The 20,622-nt window shown below is 34.7% G+C and overlaps 1 protein-coding gene across 13 annotated transcripts in view; it reads right to left on the reverse strand.

Annotated features, from left to right (window-relative positions):
* Positions 1 to 20,622, reverse strand: part of Psd3 (pleckstrin and Sec7 domain containing 3) — a 564,781-nt gene that overhangs the window by 211,396 nt on the left and 332,763 nt on the right. For all 13 annotated transcript variants that reach the window (XM_058580396.1, XM_058580395.1, XM_046447763.2 and 10 more), the window contains 4 exons: positions 17,832 to 18,026; positions 17,635 to 17,715; positions 15,472 to 15,584; positions 13,646 to 13,704 (listed from right to left, as the gene is read on the reverse strand). In XM_058580396.1, the coding sequence (XP_058436379.1) occupies positions 13,646 to 13,704; positions 15,472 to 15,584; positions 17,635 to 17,715; positions 17,832 to 18,026 (448 nt within the window). The remainder of the gene's footprint in view (positions 1 to 13,645; positions 13,705 to 15,471; positions 15,585 to 17,634; positions 17,716 to 17,831; positions 18,027 to 20,622) is intronic.

The raw sequence follows: 20,622 nt of genomic DNA on the forward strand, positions 1-20,622 counted from the left end.
ATGCTCTGAAATCATTATATCCTTATAAGATACTCACTAAAGAAACAATCTTGAAAAAATAAAGAACCAGAGTAAGCAAATCATCTGTCCATAAGATGTTCAAAAAAGTGAGTGACCCAGAAGAAAAACCACAGGAGGATACAGCTACCAGTGGCCAACTCGAAGCCAAGGCGAGAAGCCCCAGGAGAAACCAAGCCAACCAACACCTTGATCATGGACTTCGGTCTCCACAACTGAGAAAGTACAATTCTGTTGTTTAAGTCATTCAGTCCATTAGCTCTGGCAGTACAAGCAAGCTAATATATATGGGAGAGAATGTGCAAGCTTTTTTGCTTGCTTGTTTTCATAAATAGGTCTCACAGAGATAATGACATTTGCATGAAGACCTGAGGAAGGGAAAAGAGCATAGAATATTTAGGGGAGGAGCATTCTGAAAGGAGGAAAAGCAATCCTCAGATTCCTGAGTTGGAGAAAGGTCTGTATGGTTTAAGACATAATTATTAGAAGATGAGTTTGACAACAACAAGTGCGGGCGAGGATGTGGGGAAAAGGGTACACTTGTACATTGCTGGTGGGACTGCAGATTGGTGCAGCCAATTTGGAAAGCAGTATGGAGATTTCTTGGAAAGCTGGGAATGGAGCCACCATTTGACCCAGCTATTCCCCTTCTTGGTCTATTCCCTAAAGACCTAAAAAGAGCATGCTACAGGGACACTGCTACATCGATGTTCATAGCAGCACAGTTCACAATAGCAAGACTGTGGAACCAACCTAGATGCCCTTCAATAGACGAATGGATAAAAAAAAATGTGGCATTTATACACAATGGAGTATTACTCTGCATTAAAAAATGACAAAATCATAGAATTTACAGGGAAATGGATGGCATTAGAGCAGATTATGCTAAGTGAAGCTAGCCAATCCCTAAAAAACAAATGCCAAATGTCTTCTTTGATATAAGGAAAGTAACTAAGAACAGAGTAGGGACGAAGAACAGGAGAAGAAGATTAACATTTAACAGGGATGAGAGGTGGGAGGGAAAGGGAGAGAGAAGGTAAATTGCACGGTAATGGAAGGAGACCCTCAGGGTTATACAGTGGAGGGGGTAGAGAGAGAGGAGGGGAGGGGAGGGGAGAGGTGGGGAGGGGGGAGGGGGGAGGATGGGAAAGGCAGCGGAGCACAACAGACACTAGTATGGCAATATGTAAATCAATGGATGTGTAACTGATGTGAATCTGCAATCTGTGTATGGGGTGAAGGTGGGAGTTCATAACCCACTAGAATCAAAGTGTGGAATATGATATGTCAAGAAATTTGTAATGTTTTGAACAACCCACAATAAAAAATTAAAAAAAAAAAAAAAAAAAAAAAGAAGGTGAGTTTGAAAAGGTGTGGAATAAGGAAATAGTGGTAGAGCCTGTAACAAAGATTCTCAAAGCAGGCAGGGCCGTATTGTGCCCTGTGGGGATGTTCTGAAAAATTGTGAGGACATTTTGACATTAGATTGGGGTGGTACTACTGGTCTTAAGTAAATTTACAGTCATCCTCAGGAGAGTTCTATCTAATGAGATATTTTCCCACATTCTATGTGACTTTATGCCCTACTACTGCTCATTTCAGATGATGAACATTTTCCAAAATTTGACTGTGGGTAATGGTTACACTCATCTGTGAATATACTAAAAAACCCATTCTGAATTGTATACTTCAAATGGATTAATTGTATGGCATGTGAATTTTATCATAATAAAGCCATTAAGAAAAAAACGGCCATATAAAGGATAAACTCTGCATATTCAAACAACTGAATACCATATAGCATAAAAATAATCAAAAAATTTTTAAAAGATTTGTTACATGAAATATGCACAAACTCAAATATAGCATGGAGTGAAAGAAACCAAATACTATAGAGTACTTATTGAATCAATAATTTCGTGTAAAACTCAGGAACATAACAAAACTCACTTGTGTATCTAAGGTAATGGCTGTATTTGGGGAGAACTCTGTGACTGGGCAGGGGCATAAAGCATGCTTTTAACCGTTTATATCTTGATCTGGATTCTGATTGTCAGGGTATGTTTGTGTAAATATATTTCAGTAAGCTTTCAAATTAACAATTTGTGTACTTTTTTCTATGCTGCACTTAAAAGTTCATTTAAAATTTTTAAAAAATCCAGCTGTTCTATAACTTTCTTATTAGTATGCATTAAAAAAGGACTAAAAGGAAAAAAAAAAAAAGTGAGTGACCCATAGAGAATTGTGCCCCAGCATACTTCCAACTTGACTTAAAGATAATAAAGTTTAATGAAAGAAAATCATATTCATGAACAAAATATAGTTAGAAAATCTAAACTACAAAGACAAGACAAACACATTGACAAGGAAAACTAATAAAACTGGTGTCACAGAGCTTTATCTCCTAAGCTAATTAAGCCAAATCAACCAGTAGAAGCTGCCAGTCATGAAGGACACATTAGTTCAACCTGGACAGCAAGAGAAATGTGTCACATGCAGGAGAGGGATGTACAAGAGGCATAGGCACAGCATCTCTAGCAAAATGTGGTCCACATTAACAAAATCTCTAACACATTCACATCCCTGTATAGCATATCCTCACAAAGAAGTTTACTTTCCAAGGCTATTTTATCCATTCATAAATGATGAAGAGTAGGGCAGAATTAAAAAAAAAAAAGGGGAGGGGGGTGCTGGGGATGTAACTCATTGGTAAAGTGTCCCTACATTCAAACCCCAACATACAAACATCCAACTTCAACAACCACCCAGGCAGCATATTCTTGGAGATAAAGACTTTAAAAGAGATGTGCTCAAGAGGGGTTGCCTTGAAAGGGAAACCTTCCCTTTCACAGCTGCCTTTCTCCCAACTCTTAAAACTCCTCAGCCCAACCAAGCTATCTAAACACTGTGTGAAAAGTGCTAAAACTTTTGTGTTGTTAAAAACGTGCCTCTTCCATCAGCAAGGAAGGTAAAGACTTCATTTGAAAAGATGGAATGAATGATTTGAGATGGAGATCTGATTTTGCCAAAGAACTAATTTGGTAGAGATTTTCCATAAATTAAATCTATAGTTCCAAAGTTTTGATGAGTATTTAAATCTCAGAAATGTTGTGCAATGATATATTGGGGAAAAAAAACAAACTCAATTTTTTCGATCCTTTTAAAATGTATTAGGTCAACCAAAATGCCTCAAGGTAAAAAGTAATAAGTATAATCAAGTCATTTTGATATGACTTGGAAAGACCTTTTTGGATATAGTCCAAGGATTTGAGAAGATGAATGAACAATAACTAGGCAGCAAATTCTTTTCCAATGCTTTGCTTCTAACAAAATTAAAAAAGAACCTCCCTTAATCATCCGTTAATCACCAAAAATATTTTAATATGATTTAAGAAATTCAAATACTAATAACATTATCTAGTTTTTAACCAAGTGTGCATTAATAACAATTATTAAATATAAATTATTCTAGAAAAATGTTTTTAACACTTGAAATTTTATTTAAAAAACCTTTGTTTCCATTTATTGCAAATGTGAATTGAATAATGATCATATAAGACTTCAAGCATAAAAGCAGAATACACAAGAGTGCACATTTAGATAAAAGCAGACTGAGAATACAAATATAAGGAGAAAAAGAATGCGCTAAAATATGATTCCTCAGATGGATTTCTGGGGGAAAAAAAATCCTTCCTGGAAAGGGTTCATCATGCCAGTTGCCATTAAGAACATTTGTGACTCACAGAAGCAGGTCAAAATCTCAACACTAATGGGAGTTGGAAGAGGTTGATCACAGCCCCCATGAAGGTGCCTGAAAAGTTGAGGACGTCAGTAGAGGAAAAAATGACAGAGGTGTTTGTACAACAAGAGAACTGGAGTTAGAAGTTAAGATGGGCCTGCATCACTCCAGTCTTAGGAAAAAACTTTAAAAGGAGTTTGTTCTTAGGCGAATATGTCCGCTTCATCTAGCTTATGGATGAGCAAAGAAAGTGGTTTCTTGAAATGAAATCTACTTCCCATGAAGATGTTATAAACACTGCTGAGATAAAAGATTTAGAATATTATATAAAGCCAGCTAATAAAGAAACAGCAGGGTTTGAGAGGACTAGCTCCAATTCTGAAAGGTCAGATGCTACAGAGAGGAAGAGTGAATCAGTGCAGCAAACTTCATTGTTCTTACCGGAACGGTCGCAGCCATCTCATCCTTCAGCAACCACCACCCTAACCAGCCAGCAGCCATCAACAGGAGGCAACCTTTCCACCAGCAAAAGGAGTTTGACCTACTGATGGCTCAAACAGCCATTAGCCTTTTTAGTGTTCTTAAAAACACTAAGCAAAGCATCTATGATTTTATTAATAAAATCTGTTAGACATGATGCTATTACATACTTGCAGTATAAACAGAACTTTCGTATGCATGGGAAACAAAAAATCTGACTCAATTTAATGCCACACTAGCTCTATTATGGTGGTCTGGAACCAAATGATCTCTGAAGTATGCCCATATATAATCCTTTTATAGATTAGATTATGTTTGCTTTTTAATTTTTACACAGAATATTCATGTTTTCTCATGATCTTCTGTCTGGTTTTGGTATTAGAGTAATACTGTCCTCACAGAATGATTTGGGAAGTGTTCCCTTTACACTTTCTGAAGAGTTTGTAAAGAACTGAAGGTAAAACCTCTTTAAATGTGTGGTATAGTACACAAGTGAAGCCATCTGATCTTGGGTTTTTCTTTGTGGGAAGCGTTTTCATTACTAATTACAACATGCTAACAGTTCAGATTCTGTTTCTTCTCAGGTTTCGTCAGTTTCCATCTTTTATAAAAAATTGTTTCACCTTGCTTTGTTTTGATGACACAATTGTTGCCACTATGCACTTAGAATTCTTTTACTTCTACAAGATCGATAATAATGTCCCCTTCTTATAATACTGATTTTAATAATTTGAGTCTTATGTGTGATCGGTTTAACCAAATGTCAATGTTATTGATCTTTTCAAAGAATAAACCTCTAGGCTTTCACTCTTCTGTTTCATTTATTTCCACTCTAACTTCCTTGAATTTCACTGGGTTGATTTTGGTCTTTGTTTCTCTGTTGGTTAGACCAACTTGAGTGCATTCTTTTTTTTAGCATAGGCACTTACAGTAACAAATTTGCTATTTAGTATTGCTTCAGCTGCATCCAATCAGTGTGTTTTCATTTCAAAATTTTTTATTTGCATTGTAAAATTTCTTCTTTGACCCATTATTTAGGAGTATATTGTTTAACTTCCACAAATTTCCTTTTGTTTTTAATTTCATTCCATTGCACATAGAGAACAGACTTCATATATTTTAATCCTTTTGGATTTGAGACTTTCTTGCCCTACCTTTGAGAATATCCATGAATACTTCAAAGAACACTCTCCCTCGTTGGGTGAAGAGTCAAGCAATTTCTATAGGATCTAGTTGGTTTATGGTGTTCAAATCTTCTATTTCCTTGTCGATATTGTGATCATTGGTTTTTGTTTTTTGCAGTGCAGGGAACTGAACCCAGGACCTAGGCACTGAGCTACATCCCCACCCCATGAATGATTATTGAATGTATTTCTCCCTTCAATTCTGTCGATTGTTCTTCATGTACTTCACATCTGTCTTATAGGCTTTGAGGGGAAATAAACATTCCCCATACTCACACACATAACTCAGCACTTTAGTCTTTTACTCTGGTCACTAAAATGTATGAGGTTTTTCCCCACAAACCACCAGGTCTCCAGCAAACACTAGCTGGCTATCCTATCATTCAAATTCAATTCTGACACTAACTGCTGATAGCGTGAGATCCCACAGGTTAAGCTCTCGGTATCACAAGAGCCCCTCACTTCAGATGCCCATCACGAATAGTTGTCACCTATACTTCTGATTATGTATACACAGGGATTCTGATTACCCGCTCCTTGGGTTCAATTAATTTATTAGGATGGCTCACAGAATTCAAGGTAACAGTAATATTTACTCCCTTCTTTAAAAGGATATTACAAAAGATACAGATGAACAAACGAATAAATACACATGACAATGTATGAGCTTCTCTGGTGCCTAAGAATCCTTGACATACAAAATTAGTGATTAGAATTAGCTTTATCTATAGACTATACTAAAATATAAAATTCTCAAGTCAATCTAACCAATTGAGGAACAAAAATAAAGACCAAAATCAACCCAGTGAAACTCAAGGAAAATATAGAAATTAAAGAATAGGAAAGCAGAGAAAAATCTGCATCCAGAGGTTTATTCTTTGAAAAGATCAGTACGTTGGCATTTGGTTAGACTGTTCACACAATAAGCCTGGAGATTTGAAAAGGCCTCCTGGTATACTGAGAGGCATAGAAATGGTACCATAAAAATCAATGCTACGTTTCCAATCCAATCTGAGATGCTACTGACCATGACTCTCTGGAACACTGAAAAGAGGTGGCATCTTTTTTTTTTTTTTCTAGAGAGAGAGACAGAGAGACAGAGAGAGAGAGAGAGAGAGAGAGAGAGAGAGATTTTAATTTTAATATTTTTTAGTTTTCGGCGGACACAACATCTTTGTTTGTATGTGGTGCTGAGGATCGAACCCAGGCCGCACGCATGCCAGGCGAGCGTGCTTCCACTTGAGCCACATCCCCAGCCCAAGAAGTGGCATCTTAATCAAACTTAAAAACAGATGCAAAATGGAGAACCCCAAAAGTGCCAATTCCATTTGAAACCTCAAAATAACTGACAGGTCCAAATCTTGAATACTTGACTAATCAAGGTATCATCTTTAAATAATATTAGTCAAAAAGTCAAAACACCCAACTCCTGGAAATTCACATGCCTTGATAAATTGAAGGCTGTTCTCAATTTTGATCATGCTGTCGTTTTCAAATATACTTTCTTAAAATAAAAAGGAGCTATTTCTCTAAAAGATATATCAAATGGCTTTTGGAGACAAATTCTTTGATGAAATTCTGAAACAACTTAACCCACTAAATCCCAAGTTTTCAATTCTGTGAATATTTGGGGGAGGGGTATACTGGGGATTGAACCCAGAGATGCTTAACCACTGGGCCATTTCCCCAGTCCTTTTTATTTTTCACATTGAGACAGAGTCTCACTAAGTTGCTTAAGACCAAGCTGCTGAGGCTGGCTTCAAACCTGCTGTCCTCCTGCCTCAGTCTCCCAAGCCACTGAGATTATAGGTGTGCACCACCATACCCAGCAATTCTGTGAATATTTCAAGGAAATAAACAAACATGCATTAAAATGGGTTGGAAATCATAATCTGGAGATTATGTAAATTATAATACTACTAATGAATATTGTCACTAATCGTTCACCTACTGTTTTTCTCAAAAGAACTACATTTTCAAAACACATATTTATTTCAAAATTAACATAAGAGGAGTATTTGTTCCTTAAGTTTTTCAGGTGTTCTATAAGTGAGACAGTGGCATGTAATGGGTTATTTGAATAAATTTTTAAGTAATTTTGAGCTAGAATTTTAGATAAAGAGGTTACTCTCAACTTGTGTTTCGGGGAGGGAGTATCCAAATTGTAGACATTATTACAGGCAAAAGTCTAAAACAGATAAATTCTATGAATTTCTGTAAAGCACTATACAGTTAATAACTTAGGCTTTGCAAACCGCAAAGTCTGTTACAATTATTCAGCACTGGTGTTAGTGTGACGATGTAAACAATGTTAAGTTTATTAGAACTTTGTTCTAATAAAACTATTTACAAAAACAGGCTTCACCTCCATTTTACCTATGAGCCATACTTTGCCCAACCTTGTCTAAAGAGAAAATTGGAAGGAAGTAGCATTGCTATTGAGGACAACATGAGAGAACATACCAATAGATTACACATCCTGTTTTATCTCTTAATTTCAGGTTTTTTTCCTTTGTTAAAGCATTTTCCCACCCTACTAAAGAACTCACTCCCAGCTGTCCTGGGCAGTCAGAGGGAACACTGGAGACTTTCATTCTTAGCAGGGACACCCAGAAACCATACAAGCTCCAGTCTACAATTCAGCATAAGTGTGATCAAGTCTTGGCTGTGAGCATGGCTTCCCTGACCAGTGAGGAAATGGAACCTTCTACAAAGCTCTGACCAAGGCCTAACTTAAACCTGGTGGGTCCTAGGGGGAGCTGCCAACAAGGCCAACTTTCTCTTGCAAGGTGGACAGAGTTATCAATGACTTAGAGATTGCAGAATGATCCTATAATTCTTTATTTTTCAGAGTGCAGGATCTGGAAGCTTTGTGGAAAATATGCTTTCGGAGAAACTCAAAGCTCTCATCATCCATTGGTAAAATCTGGCTTCATAAATCTTGGGATATTAAAAACACAGCAGGCATACCCTCCCACATTGCAATTCCACCTCCTCCAACATGTTACAATAATGATGAAAAAGCATACTACTGGTGTGGTAATTACTTCAGTTGTGCAGCTCTGTTCAAAGCTCCGTTCGCTTTTGTTTTCTATGCTTCTCTATCCAATAAGTGTGATTATGTTATGCTGCCCTCAGGTGTCCACATTTTTATATGCATGGATACTAGGCAAAGTGGGGTCCTTTGAAATATCTCAAAGCAGGAAGCAGCAATATTAAAAGTGTTTTTTCATAAATGTCAACCACAGAATTCATTTAAAGTGGTTTGAGGTTCAACTTTTAGGAATATTTGAAACATCAGTGGGATCTCCCCTCCTATAATACATTGCCATTGAAAAAGGACTGGAAGTGGTAAAAAGACCAAAAACAATTATATATGCACACACACATGTATATATAAAATGTATATTACCAAATTCACATCTTCATACATGTATTTTGTATAATGATGAGGGTCTCCTTTCACCATCCATGCTATTCCCCTTCTCCCTCCCTTATATATAATCAGAGATATAATAAATTATGGTACAATGATATATTAAGAATTATAATGCAAAAATAGTTTTAAAAAGAAAAATAAATGTATATTACATGTGTATATTATATAGTATATGTAAAATATATGTGAATAATTATAAAATGTTTACATGATACTAATATATAATTTATAATATACAACATAAAATTTTCAATTCAAAATATATAGAGAGAGAGAATTGAAGTTTTATCCCAGCACAGTGATTCTCAAAGTATTGTTCAGGGATCTTATTCCACTTGTTCATGAGGTCAAACCTCATTCTTTCACAAGCATACAGTTTCATAGGAAGTACATGATACTTTGTAACAGAAATGCAAATGTGAGACTAGTTATCTTCTACTTAGTCAAATATTTAAAAGATTTACAAAAATTTTAAATGCTATTATTTTCACTAAATTTTTTTACTTTGGAAAGTATAATTCTTGATTATAAAAACTATATTATTCATTTAATGGATTTTAGTGATTTAATAAGTATGGGAATTTATCAATTTATACCAAAAAATCTTTTTGGGATTCTCAAAAAATTAAGAATATTAAAGATACCCTTAGAAAACGTCAAGCTTTGATCTAAGAGTAGATTCTATAAGTTCTTAATGGAAAGTATTTCCCTTAAAATTTGAAGAAAAACAAAGACTTGCTAAATTTTACTTTTAATTTGATTGCCATAGTAAAACAGGCACTGAGTCAAGAAATAGTATTCAAAGTGATATCTTTCAGTCACCCTCTTCAACCTTATGCCTTCTCCCACCCCAAATCATTTTCAGGAATAAGGGAGAATAAAATGACTGTAATATTCAGTTAAACCTGCTTTTATCACCTACTAATGAACTATGCAAATGTGAAGAAGCTTGCAATGATAGAAGGAAAAGGTACACATAGTGATGGAATAACACAAATGGGATACCGTGAGGCCCCTAAGTGAACCCCACTGATGTAATTCCCATGTAGGAACCTTTCAAAAAGCAAATATAACAGGAAGAAGGATAGATGGAGGATACAGGGAGGGAGGAAAGGAGGAAGAAGAGTAGGCATATATACACAATGGAATATTACTCAGCACTAAAACATAACAAAATCATGGCATTTGCAGGGAAATGGATGGCATTAGAGCAGATTATGCTAAGTGAAGTCAGCCAATCCCTAAAAAACAAATGCCGAATGTCTTCTTTGATATAAGAGGGGCGACTCAAAACAGAGCAGGGAGGAAGAGCATGAGAAGAAGATTACCATCAAATAGGGATGAGAGGTGAGAGGGAATGGAAGAGAGAAGGGGAATTGCACGGAAGATGGAAGGAGACCCGCATTGTTATACAAAAAAAACATGTAAAAAGCACCAAAAAGATTTAAGTCTTCTTTTACTGATAGCTCAAAAGAGCAGGAGTTTGTTCTACTAGAAATTTATATGTATGTTTAACTTGCATGTATATTTTATATTTAAAGATTTTAAAAATAAAAGATTACTTAGCAAATTAACCCCATGACCACAAATATTTACCTAAACATTTAAATAAATAAATATCTATCCTAAGAGAATATACTCAGACAAGAAAATGAAAATCAAAACTATTGCTAATATGATTAACCATGCATGTATTTTTTAAAGCAGGTACTGAAATGCAGTACTAAATTTCACCCCAAAAAATATATTTCAAAGCTGTGTTTTTCTTCCTAGTCTAGTTAGCAAGGTTTAACTACAACCCTACATTAAATCAAAACATCTAGCCAGAATTTTTCCACCATAGCCTTTCAGTAACCTGCTAGCCTTGTCTCCAGTTAAATTCAACTAATGGAGGCGCAGCCCTGCCAACACTATTATAGATGAGTGGCTTCCACCAAGAACCTGTCTCCTTCATCCCTGATCCTTACCCAGATGGCATAGAACTAGGAATGGAGTAGGAAAACTATCAATGTTTGTTTAGTGCAAGAATACATTTAAAAGATAGAAAAGCATTCCAATACGTAACACGGAGCTACTTGTTAGAAGTATTAGTATACATTCCATCATTTTATTAGTAAAAACATTAGCAGGCCAAAGGCCATTCCAACACTTTTTCATTTTGAATCCTTCTTTTAAGGAATGATGCAAAGAACAGCCAATATAAGTTAATCTCCCAAATCAGCCCTCCCCCACATAAAGCATGAGAACAAGCTGGTCAGAGCACTTCTTAGAAGAGTCATGCTGCTGGACTGCTATTATGCCAACATGGTAAGGAAGGAAAGGAAAATGATCTATTAGTTTACTCTCAACAGGATTATTCTGGCATTGGATTAAGTATGGGCATGGATGGCCTAGACAGTAGCATTAAGGGAAAGAAGCAGAGATTAGAAATAATTTACTTCATCTTCTAAATGATTTAACTGTACAGGGGCCATGCTGCTAAGTCAGACACTATTACAATAAATCAGGCAATCATGATGCAAGAGAAGCTATACCCAGAATTATGGATAAAAACTTACCACCTAGAAGGAAAATTTATTTTTAAAATGAATCCAGAGGGGAAGATAAAAGAAACATTTTCATATGGTTAGTTCTTTTAATAGCTACTACATATCAGACATTAACAGCATGCACTGTAAATAAGGATTTAAAAAAAAAACTAATAAAGCCTATATAACACATAGTCCTAAGTATATAGTATAAACTTCAAAAACCAAAGCTGAAAACCAATTATCACCAAAATCATGATCCAAAAAATAATATATTTAATGTTATTTATAATTTTCTCCCAGTTGTATCAGTAATTTTGCTACCCTAGCCAATTGTTAATTATTTGTAAATGAAACTCAAGACAACATTTATATACACCATCTTTTTCATTCCAAGTGCATTTAACAACAACAAAAAACTAATCTCCTTACAATTCCTCCAAAGTTGCCTAAAGATAGGAAGAAAGCAAATAGCCTAGATCTGTACAATGAACCTGTGAACCATAGATACTGGGTTGTCCAGAGCTTGCCTGGACATTAACCATGCTAAGTTATCTAAATAAAAACCTTATGCTTTTATTTGCTGCTATATTTCAAATTATTATAATAATATTTCAAGATATTATTAAAGCTATATGAATTTTTTAAAAAAAGCAATGTTGGATTTAATAGAAATGAGTCCCCACAAAAATCAACCTATAAAAAATTCTTTGTGATCCTAGACCCTTAAACAAAAACTGAACTATTACTAGATTTTCTCCACCCTTACACATCTTCTCAGTCAACAGATGCTATTGTTCATATACTTGTTCATATATTGTTCATATACCTGTCATATACTCTTGGGACTTCAAAATAGCTAATGTGAAAAGGACTCCTCGTGTAGGGAATTGGTGGGTTGGTCAATGTTGTAAGTGGACAAGCATACTCAAAATTATCTCCCTTGGCCAGAAAGTTAGGTTAATAAATTGAGGGGTGGACAAGAAAGAATGGGAAGGGTCAAACTGATAACACAAAAAGAGCAGAGAAGAATACAGTAAACACTTATTTGTCCCCCAACAATCCAGAGTTTGGTCATCCTTTCAATGAGCTGAAAGAATGTCCAATTCTAATGCTCAGTTCAAGGCTCATGCTGTGGGAATCACAGTGCCATCATTTCTACATGATGCACTGCAGACTACTATCGAAGAATGCTCCCTGAAAACACATCTGTATTTGCAGTCTGTGTAATCTCTGGACACAGTTCAGTTCTATGTGTCTTCATACCATTATCATAATCCACCTCTTATAAATTGTGAAAGGGACTTCAAAGTTAATAGTTTTGAGATTTGTGAAGATGTTAAAATTTGATTCTACCAATACATTTCCCCTTTATCTCACTACAGGGCACTCTTGCTCCACCCCAGTCCTCTCTCATTAACAATTACTCCAACCTAATGGTCCTGTACAGCTCCATCTTGCCTCTTTTAAAGAGCAGCATTACATTTCAAGTAAGGGAACTATGTGGCTTTTTGCAATAGAACTAGTATCTAAATAGCACTCTTAGTATAGATTTCAAAATCTAAATTATTTTTTCTTCAATTCACATAATTGATTTTTATTCTTCAAAATAAAGGGATCTGGAACTATGAAAGAATTTTTGTTAATAAACATACATATTAATATATATTTTTACAGTTCTTCTATGATGTGAAGAGTTTAAATACATTTCACTTCTATAAAAACTGAAATTTTATCTAAAATTGTAAATTTAAGAAGTTTATCCTCTGTTTTCAATAAGATGAAAAAGTAATTGTTTTGATACTTTATTTTTGACATTTTAACTCGTTAAAAAAAACTAGATGAGCTGAAATGTGCAGAAATGGCTGAAAGACTTGATACTGTATTTAGTGAAAACCTGAATGACATTTTCAGTTGTGATTTCTTTTTCCAACTTTTTGTATTACCATAATACCCAACCAAAAAGCAAAATAAAAACAGGTAAAACCACTGCCTACCACATGGTGGTGAAACAAGATACAGAGTAGAATTTACTGCAAAAACCACTCAGCACCTGGACAATATGGTATGTACTTATAATTATGCTCTGTGTTAGCATGTAAAATAATTATTTCTTTTTTCAAAGATTTACATTTATCAACATGCCTTGGAAACCATATTGAGAATAAGATAAAGTGGGCATAGAATGTGTTTGGATGCAACAGCAAAGATAAGCCCATGATACTCTTTCCAGACAGCTCCACAAACCTACACTTACGTGGCCATGTAGATCAGTGTTAAGAAGCATAATTGCACAGGTAAGGCAGTGGACTCCATCTAAAGAGAACAGAAACCATAATTCAGTCTTTACTGTTGGACTTCCCCTCATTATTAAAATAGCATACACTAGTAATCTATGGAAAAATACTACGCTAAACACCACTAATCACATTTGTTTTAGGGGGTGGGGGGAGGACCGGAAAATTTAAAAGAATAAATTATAAGAAGGACCTCAATGACAGAGTTGGATTCTACTGATTAGCAAGTTATTCCAACCTCTCTAGAGGAAAGTTGACACTACATATAGAAAGCCTTGAAGTAGTGTCCTTTGATACAACAAAATTACTTCCAAGCTTTTACACTAAGGAAACTACAAAGGATCTACATAAAGTATGAAGATAATCAGAGAAATAGCTCATGTCAGAAGACAAATACGAACCTCCAAAAATCTGTTATGCTGAGGTCATTAAAAATGTCCTTCAAATACACAGATTGAAATGGAAAGAAGAGGCAAGTTTCCTATTTCCAAAGAGCAAAATTAGTTGTTCTCCTTATTCTTGTCCTAGTAATTCTCAATCCAAGTGTAATTGATATATCAGTTTCTTTAAGATGCAATAAAAAAATCTTATGAATTTATGCTAACTGAAAAATCATTCAATGAATTCATAAATCAAAACTTGTCTTTTGAAAGTATGGCTTTCAGTACAGAAGGTGATTTCTGTTATCAATGTCTCTAAGCAGACACTATTAATTCCCCCAAGTATATTTACTACAGTTCTATTTTATTATCACAAACACACTAACACATTTAAAGCAAATTCCTAAATTATAAAACTCTGCAAACTCTCAATATTCTTATCAACAGCCAATGGAGTTGCATCTCTTTCATTCTCTAGTCAATGCTGAAGAATAAAGAAACAAACAATGCTGAAGAATAAAGAAACAGTAATAACTGTGCAAACAAAACCAGTTTATAGATAGAAATGCAACCTTAATAATCAGTTAATTAACTATAGCTGCAGCCCAGGAAACAGGAAGAGGCAGGAAAGCAATCACCTTGGTCAACAGTTACTAGTCTCTATTAAGAGAATTATTTTTTGAACGTCTAGTCTCATATTTACTCCAGAATTTCTAAGTTTGTAAGAGATAAATTGCTTTATTGCAGGAAGTGAAATGCAGAAAAAGAACCTCACTTCATAAGGGAGGCAAACAACAATTTAAATATACTTTGTAAAAAACAATACAACATCAAAATTATAAAGTTGGTGGTCAGTGTTTATATAATCAATATGAAAGAGAAGCACCAGAGATACACCACAACTTTTTCAGTCAACTTTATAAGTTGTTTCCAAAACTAATCACATGTGTGTTTTCATCAAGAAGTGTAGAGCTCAGGGGTATGAGAAGAAGAAATAAGAAAACTGGCATTTATTACGTGTGTTTTCTATGTAAAATCTCAAATGACAAAGCTGAGCAATGTGAAGACAGTATCCTGTCACACTGCAGATTGGAAAATAGGGTTAAAAAAAGAGGAAAGAATATCATGTTGCTTTTAAGAAAAATAAATGTAATATGAGAAAATAAGAAAGATAGTAGGAAATAAACTAACATGATTTTGATTTGATATTAAATATGATTAAAAAATAGACTAAAAGGAAGTAAATTAGTGTTCATATTATTTGTTTCCCTAGATGGATCTACTTAGGTGATCTTCCATTTACTTCTGTATAATTTCCTTTATGTCTACATTAGAATGTAATTTTCCTAATAAGGAAAATAACACCATCATTATAAAAGTAAATTCAAGGATTTCCAACAGATTACCTTGTGAAGCAATTGTATTTGGGTTACAAGAGAAATATCTATTGGAGAAGTGTATTAAAACTCTTTCTCGTTCTTGAGTTTCTCCCACAAGAGAAAAGGCTTTAAAAAAATACCTAAAAAAAAATGAGAAAAAAACTTTAGAAAATTTACCTAATTTTTATATTAATTTATATTAACAGAGAAATATTATAATATTATAGTTATTATAATATCAATATATTATAGGAATTATACTTATTTCCACAAATCTCTTATCAGATAATTCAATATAAATTTGCATTCATATTTATAGTCCACAACATGTCAATATAAAAAGTGACAGGGTAATAACAAGGTAGCCAATACATCAAATAAGCCTGGAGAAGGTGGGTAATTTCCCCCATTATGACTGCCAAGTAGCCAGTTGTAAAACATCAGATAAAACAGGACTCAATGCACAATCATACAGGCTATGTTTTAAAACTCTGCATATATCAGTGTTCTTTTGTCATTATACACATGACTGTCATCTCCACTAACTCACCACTTTAATTACAATTACATTGCTTGTATACAGGCGATTTGTTAATTTTGGCCATCCTCACATTTTACTAATTTGATATGAGGAGGAAACTGGGAAATAAAACCTTGATTTATTCTTTAAATAAGGATAATCTAAACCAGTTAACTATGATTTATTATTACAGATTAATCCCTCATGACAATGTAGATATATTACCCTATATGAGGATGAGAAATCCTTTAAAATGTTCCAAAGAATCCATTGTAAAGAATCATAATGAACCTTATTTCTATGAAAAGTTTGCCTTCTTTTCTATCAGAAATTTACAGTTTGCAAATCTGAAGTATGCTGATCACTTTTTACATGAACTTTTCATTTTTTTTTTGAACATGTCACATCAGAACACAAAGCCATATACAGACCTTCCTCCACTCCCCACTGTTCATTAGAAAACCTACAAGGACCTTTGAGATTCATGGAAAGACCCACTCGATAATCCAGTCCCCGTTTCACCTCACAGGCCTCAGCTTCCTGATTCGTGAAATCATTAGGTATCTTGGAACTTTTCTAGGCCCTGGTATTTTATAAATAGTTTATAAGATTAAATCTTGGTGAGTTTTAACCTTCACTATCTCATAAAAACCTGCAGTACAATGTGATGTTAAGTGAGAATCATTGTGTTCATTGACACCTTCAGTTGAAAAGGTCAGAAAAAGTAAATATTGTTAAATACAATTTTACAAGTACTTTCTGCCAATGATGTTTACGTTTCTATTTAAGAGCTTATTCCAAAATATCCTCTTAAAAGACTATCTGAATATTATAAGCAAATAAATGCTTAGGGAAAAAATTCTGTAATTCTACAATCTGTAAACTTTCTTTATTTAAACTGATCATTCAAAAATCAAATTCCCTATTCAAAATAGTTGAATATAAAATAATTGCAAGCAGGTTCTCAAAGAGATATCTGCATACCTATGTTCGCAGCAACATCATTCACAATAGATAAAATGTAGAAAACAACCCACGTTTCTATTTGATGAATAAGTGGATATAATGGATTCTTACTCAACCTTCACAAGGAATGTTACAACAGAGAAACCTTGAGGCCATTATGCCAAGTAAAATCAAACAGTTACAAAAAGGTAAACCCTGAAGATTCCACTTATATGATAAAATCAGTAGCTGAAATCAGAGACAGGAAGTAGAACAGTGGTTTCTAGGGATGGGGGAATAGAGAAATGCAGTTATCGTTTAATAGGTGTGGAGTTTCAGCTTTACAAGATGTAAAGAGTCATAAAGACATACAGTCACAGGACGTTATACATTTACTACCATGGACCGTATGCTTAAAAATGGTTAAGATGGTAAATTTTGTCATGTGCAATTAACTGCAATTTTTAAAGATTCAACAAGAATCTCCCCTCCTCCCCAGATTTGCTTTACCATTCTTTACCATATCATTTGGACTTGGGCTTATAACTAGATGCAGAATATCAGTTCTTGCATTATCTCACATAAACATTTTTCTTAATCTGTTTCATTTAGTTTCTATAATAGAATCTAAGTTCCCAAAGTTAGAGTGTTAAAAAAATAAATAACCACACGACTTTCTAAGAATTTATTTTTGAGGCAAGAATAGAAGTTATGTTTAAGCGTACCTGAGAGACTGATCTAGGGTCATTCCTGTAAAATCAAAAAACTTCAAATATTCTTCTGCAACTAGTTTGCTAAATTCATTGCTATAAGAAAACAGAATAGAATTGGTTAGTGAAATGCAAACTATTAAAATACACACACACACACACACACACACACACACGATCAACTAAGACACCAGCCTTGGGCCAGAACGTACTTCTTGCCGAGGTGTTTTGCGACATCCGACCTTTTGAATCTGTCTAGTTGATAAAGGCGTTTGGCTAGTCGTTTGGCTGCTTCCAAGTTGCTGCTGGTACCGTTACTGAGACTTTCCGCAGACTCCTTTTCCAGGATTTCTGTGCTCCCCATTTCAGAATTAGCCACTAGTCGTGTTGATTTCAACCCAGCATTGCTATAAAATTTGATTTAAAAAAAAAAAGGAAAAGAATTTTTCTTATTGGCCAAAAAAAGGAGAAATATCTGTTAAATTAAAATATTGAAAAACCAACCAAATAAAAACTATTTTAAAAATGGTTATTTTGTTTAAATATTCATATAAACATTTTCCACTGTTCTATTTCAAAAGACTAAGAAGTGATTGCCTAAACTCTAGATGAGAGGTTTTTAAAACTTAAATTTTGTCTCAGGACCTTTACATTTTTTAAGAATTGGGGCTGCAGGTTATAGTTTGGAGGTAGAACATTTGACTAGCATGTACATGAGGCTCTGAGTTCAATCTCCAGTATCACAAAAACACATTTTTCAAAGACTCCAACCAAGCTTCTGCTTATGTTGATCATGTCTACTGAGATGTAGCATATTGATAATGAGAGCAAAAAATATTAATTCCTTTAAAGTAAATAAATGCACTTCATGTAATATATATTTCATTTTATATAGCTATTTTCCCAAAAAAAAAAACAAAACTTAATGAGACAAACGTTAGTGGTCTTCATTTTTTATAAATTTAATGGTTGGCTTATTAGAGGAAAATTGAATTCCCAGAGTCATTTCTATGTTCAATTTGTTAACATATTATTTTGATTAATGTATATTAAGAAAGTCTAACCTCAGAGATATTTAGGCAAACTAGTAAGTAGTTTAATATTCTTTTATATTTGACATCAAAATAACACAAACGGAAGTTTCTTGAAAGTTTGCTGCAATCTAGAAATCTATCAGTGTACTTTTTACCCTCTTACATTAAAATCTTCAGAAAAGTCTTCTAAGTTTTGGGAAGCTCTCAAAGTTTTGATCAGAGAATATACGTTTTCCAGAATTTAAAGTTTTGATCAAAAGCTTAAATTTAATCATTGGCTCCAAATAATATTGTCAGTTATTTTCCTTAAATGATAGGCTTGTAACCAACAGTTTGCCATTGTTGCAAGGCAAAATGACATTCCCTGAGGACAAGCAGAAGTTTACAGCCCCAACTCAAATGACAAGAGTGCTTCTCCTGAAGACAAGGGTCAGGAGCACACATGGTTTGTTCCCATTTGCTCATAGGTAAAATTAAAACAACGTAAGTTCAGATTTCAAAATGTAATAAAATTCATTTGAGGTGGCTCCACCAAGGACATTTTAAAATGAACTGGCCTTTTTACTTTGAGAGCCTGGCAATGAAGAATATGACAACAACTAGAACAGTCTGGTGCCACCGCCTTGATTTCTATTTTGATGCCCACCACTGCTGTCACACAGTACAGCAACAACACAGTGAAAAGGAAAACACTGTGGTAGCAGTCGACGTAAGTTTTGTTTTCATCCTCACACAACTCCTGAAAGAAGCCAGCTCCACAGGCCACATTTTGAGAACCTCTGACTGGAGTCACAAACCACAGCTTGGGCTTTCTGAAGAGGGTTACCTCATGGACTCTAAACCAATGAGCACAGAGTCCATTTCCAAATGTTCATTTTCACCTGATCACAGTCATGTTCATAAAATGCTGATTAAATGGCCTTGCAGCACAAATTACCACAGACTCTAAATCAGGGAGTCCAAAGTTTCCACAACAAACCAGATAGCAAATATTTAAGACATGCAGGCTATCTCAGGTCCCCATCTCACACAACCTTTAGAGACATAAAGCCATTCCCAGCTGGTGTGAACTGGGCCTATGCACAGTAGCCTGCAAGCCCTTGCTCTATCCCACTGTCTTTAACCTGCCCCACTCTGCAAATACCTTTTACTGTGAACTAGGGCACTCTGAAGGGGGTGAGCGATGTTGATAAAAGTCATTACATCATCATAATTGTTACAAGGTTAAAAATTTTTTTATTAAACAGTACTGGGTATGGTTTCTTTTCAGGGTGAGAAAATACCCTTACCATGGCCTAAGGGTGACATTAAATAATTCAGTATATATTAAAAACACTGAATTTTATACTTTAAAAAAATCACTATAGTATTAGAGTTTTGACACATTTTTTTTTTTTAAATTTGAACTTCATAGGTTTTAAACTCACAGCATGCAAGGATGAAAATCACTACAGCAAGAAAACATTTTTAAGTAGAGCAGGTCAATCTCTATCTTGTCACATATTCTACTCAATTTACAATTTCCCATTTTCCACTGCTCTTCCAACAGGGTGGTCTGGTAGATTTGCTGTCACTGAACAGAGCAAGGCTACTGCACACCAGTTGGGCAGAGCCCATAAATACTCCCAACCACACCAATTTGAAGGGGCTGACTGTCCCCAACAATGTCTCTCCAAGTACACCTTGCACTTCATCAGTGAGAACCTGCCAGCTGCCCTTGCAAGGGGCTGTGATTTGGGGAAAAGAGGAGCAGGATATCCCAGATTGCCTTTCAGTTAGATATAACTATGTGAAAGTTCTGTTCAATACACTTGTCAACTCATATATTCACCACTGAGATCACAGAAGAAGCTCAGAGTACAAAATGGAGGTCTACCCAACCCATGCTATCTTATTTTACTGCAAATACTAATAATACTTTTTAAAATCTACATCAAATACTAAACCATAGTCAATTCCAAAACAACTA

The sequence above is a fragment of the Marmota monax genome, unplaced genomic scaffold, assembly GCF_021218885.2.
Source record: "Marmota monax isolate L192 unplaced genomic scaffold, Marmota_monax_Labrador192_F-V1.1 WCK01_AAM20220418_F8-fsc00040, whole genome shotgun sequence".
Lineage (NCBI taxonomy): Eukaryota > Metazoa > Chordata > Mammalia > Rodentia > Sciuridae > Marmota > Marmota monax.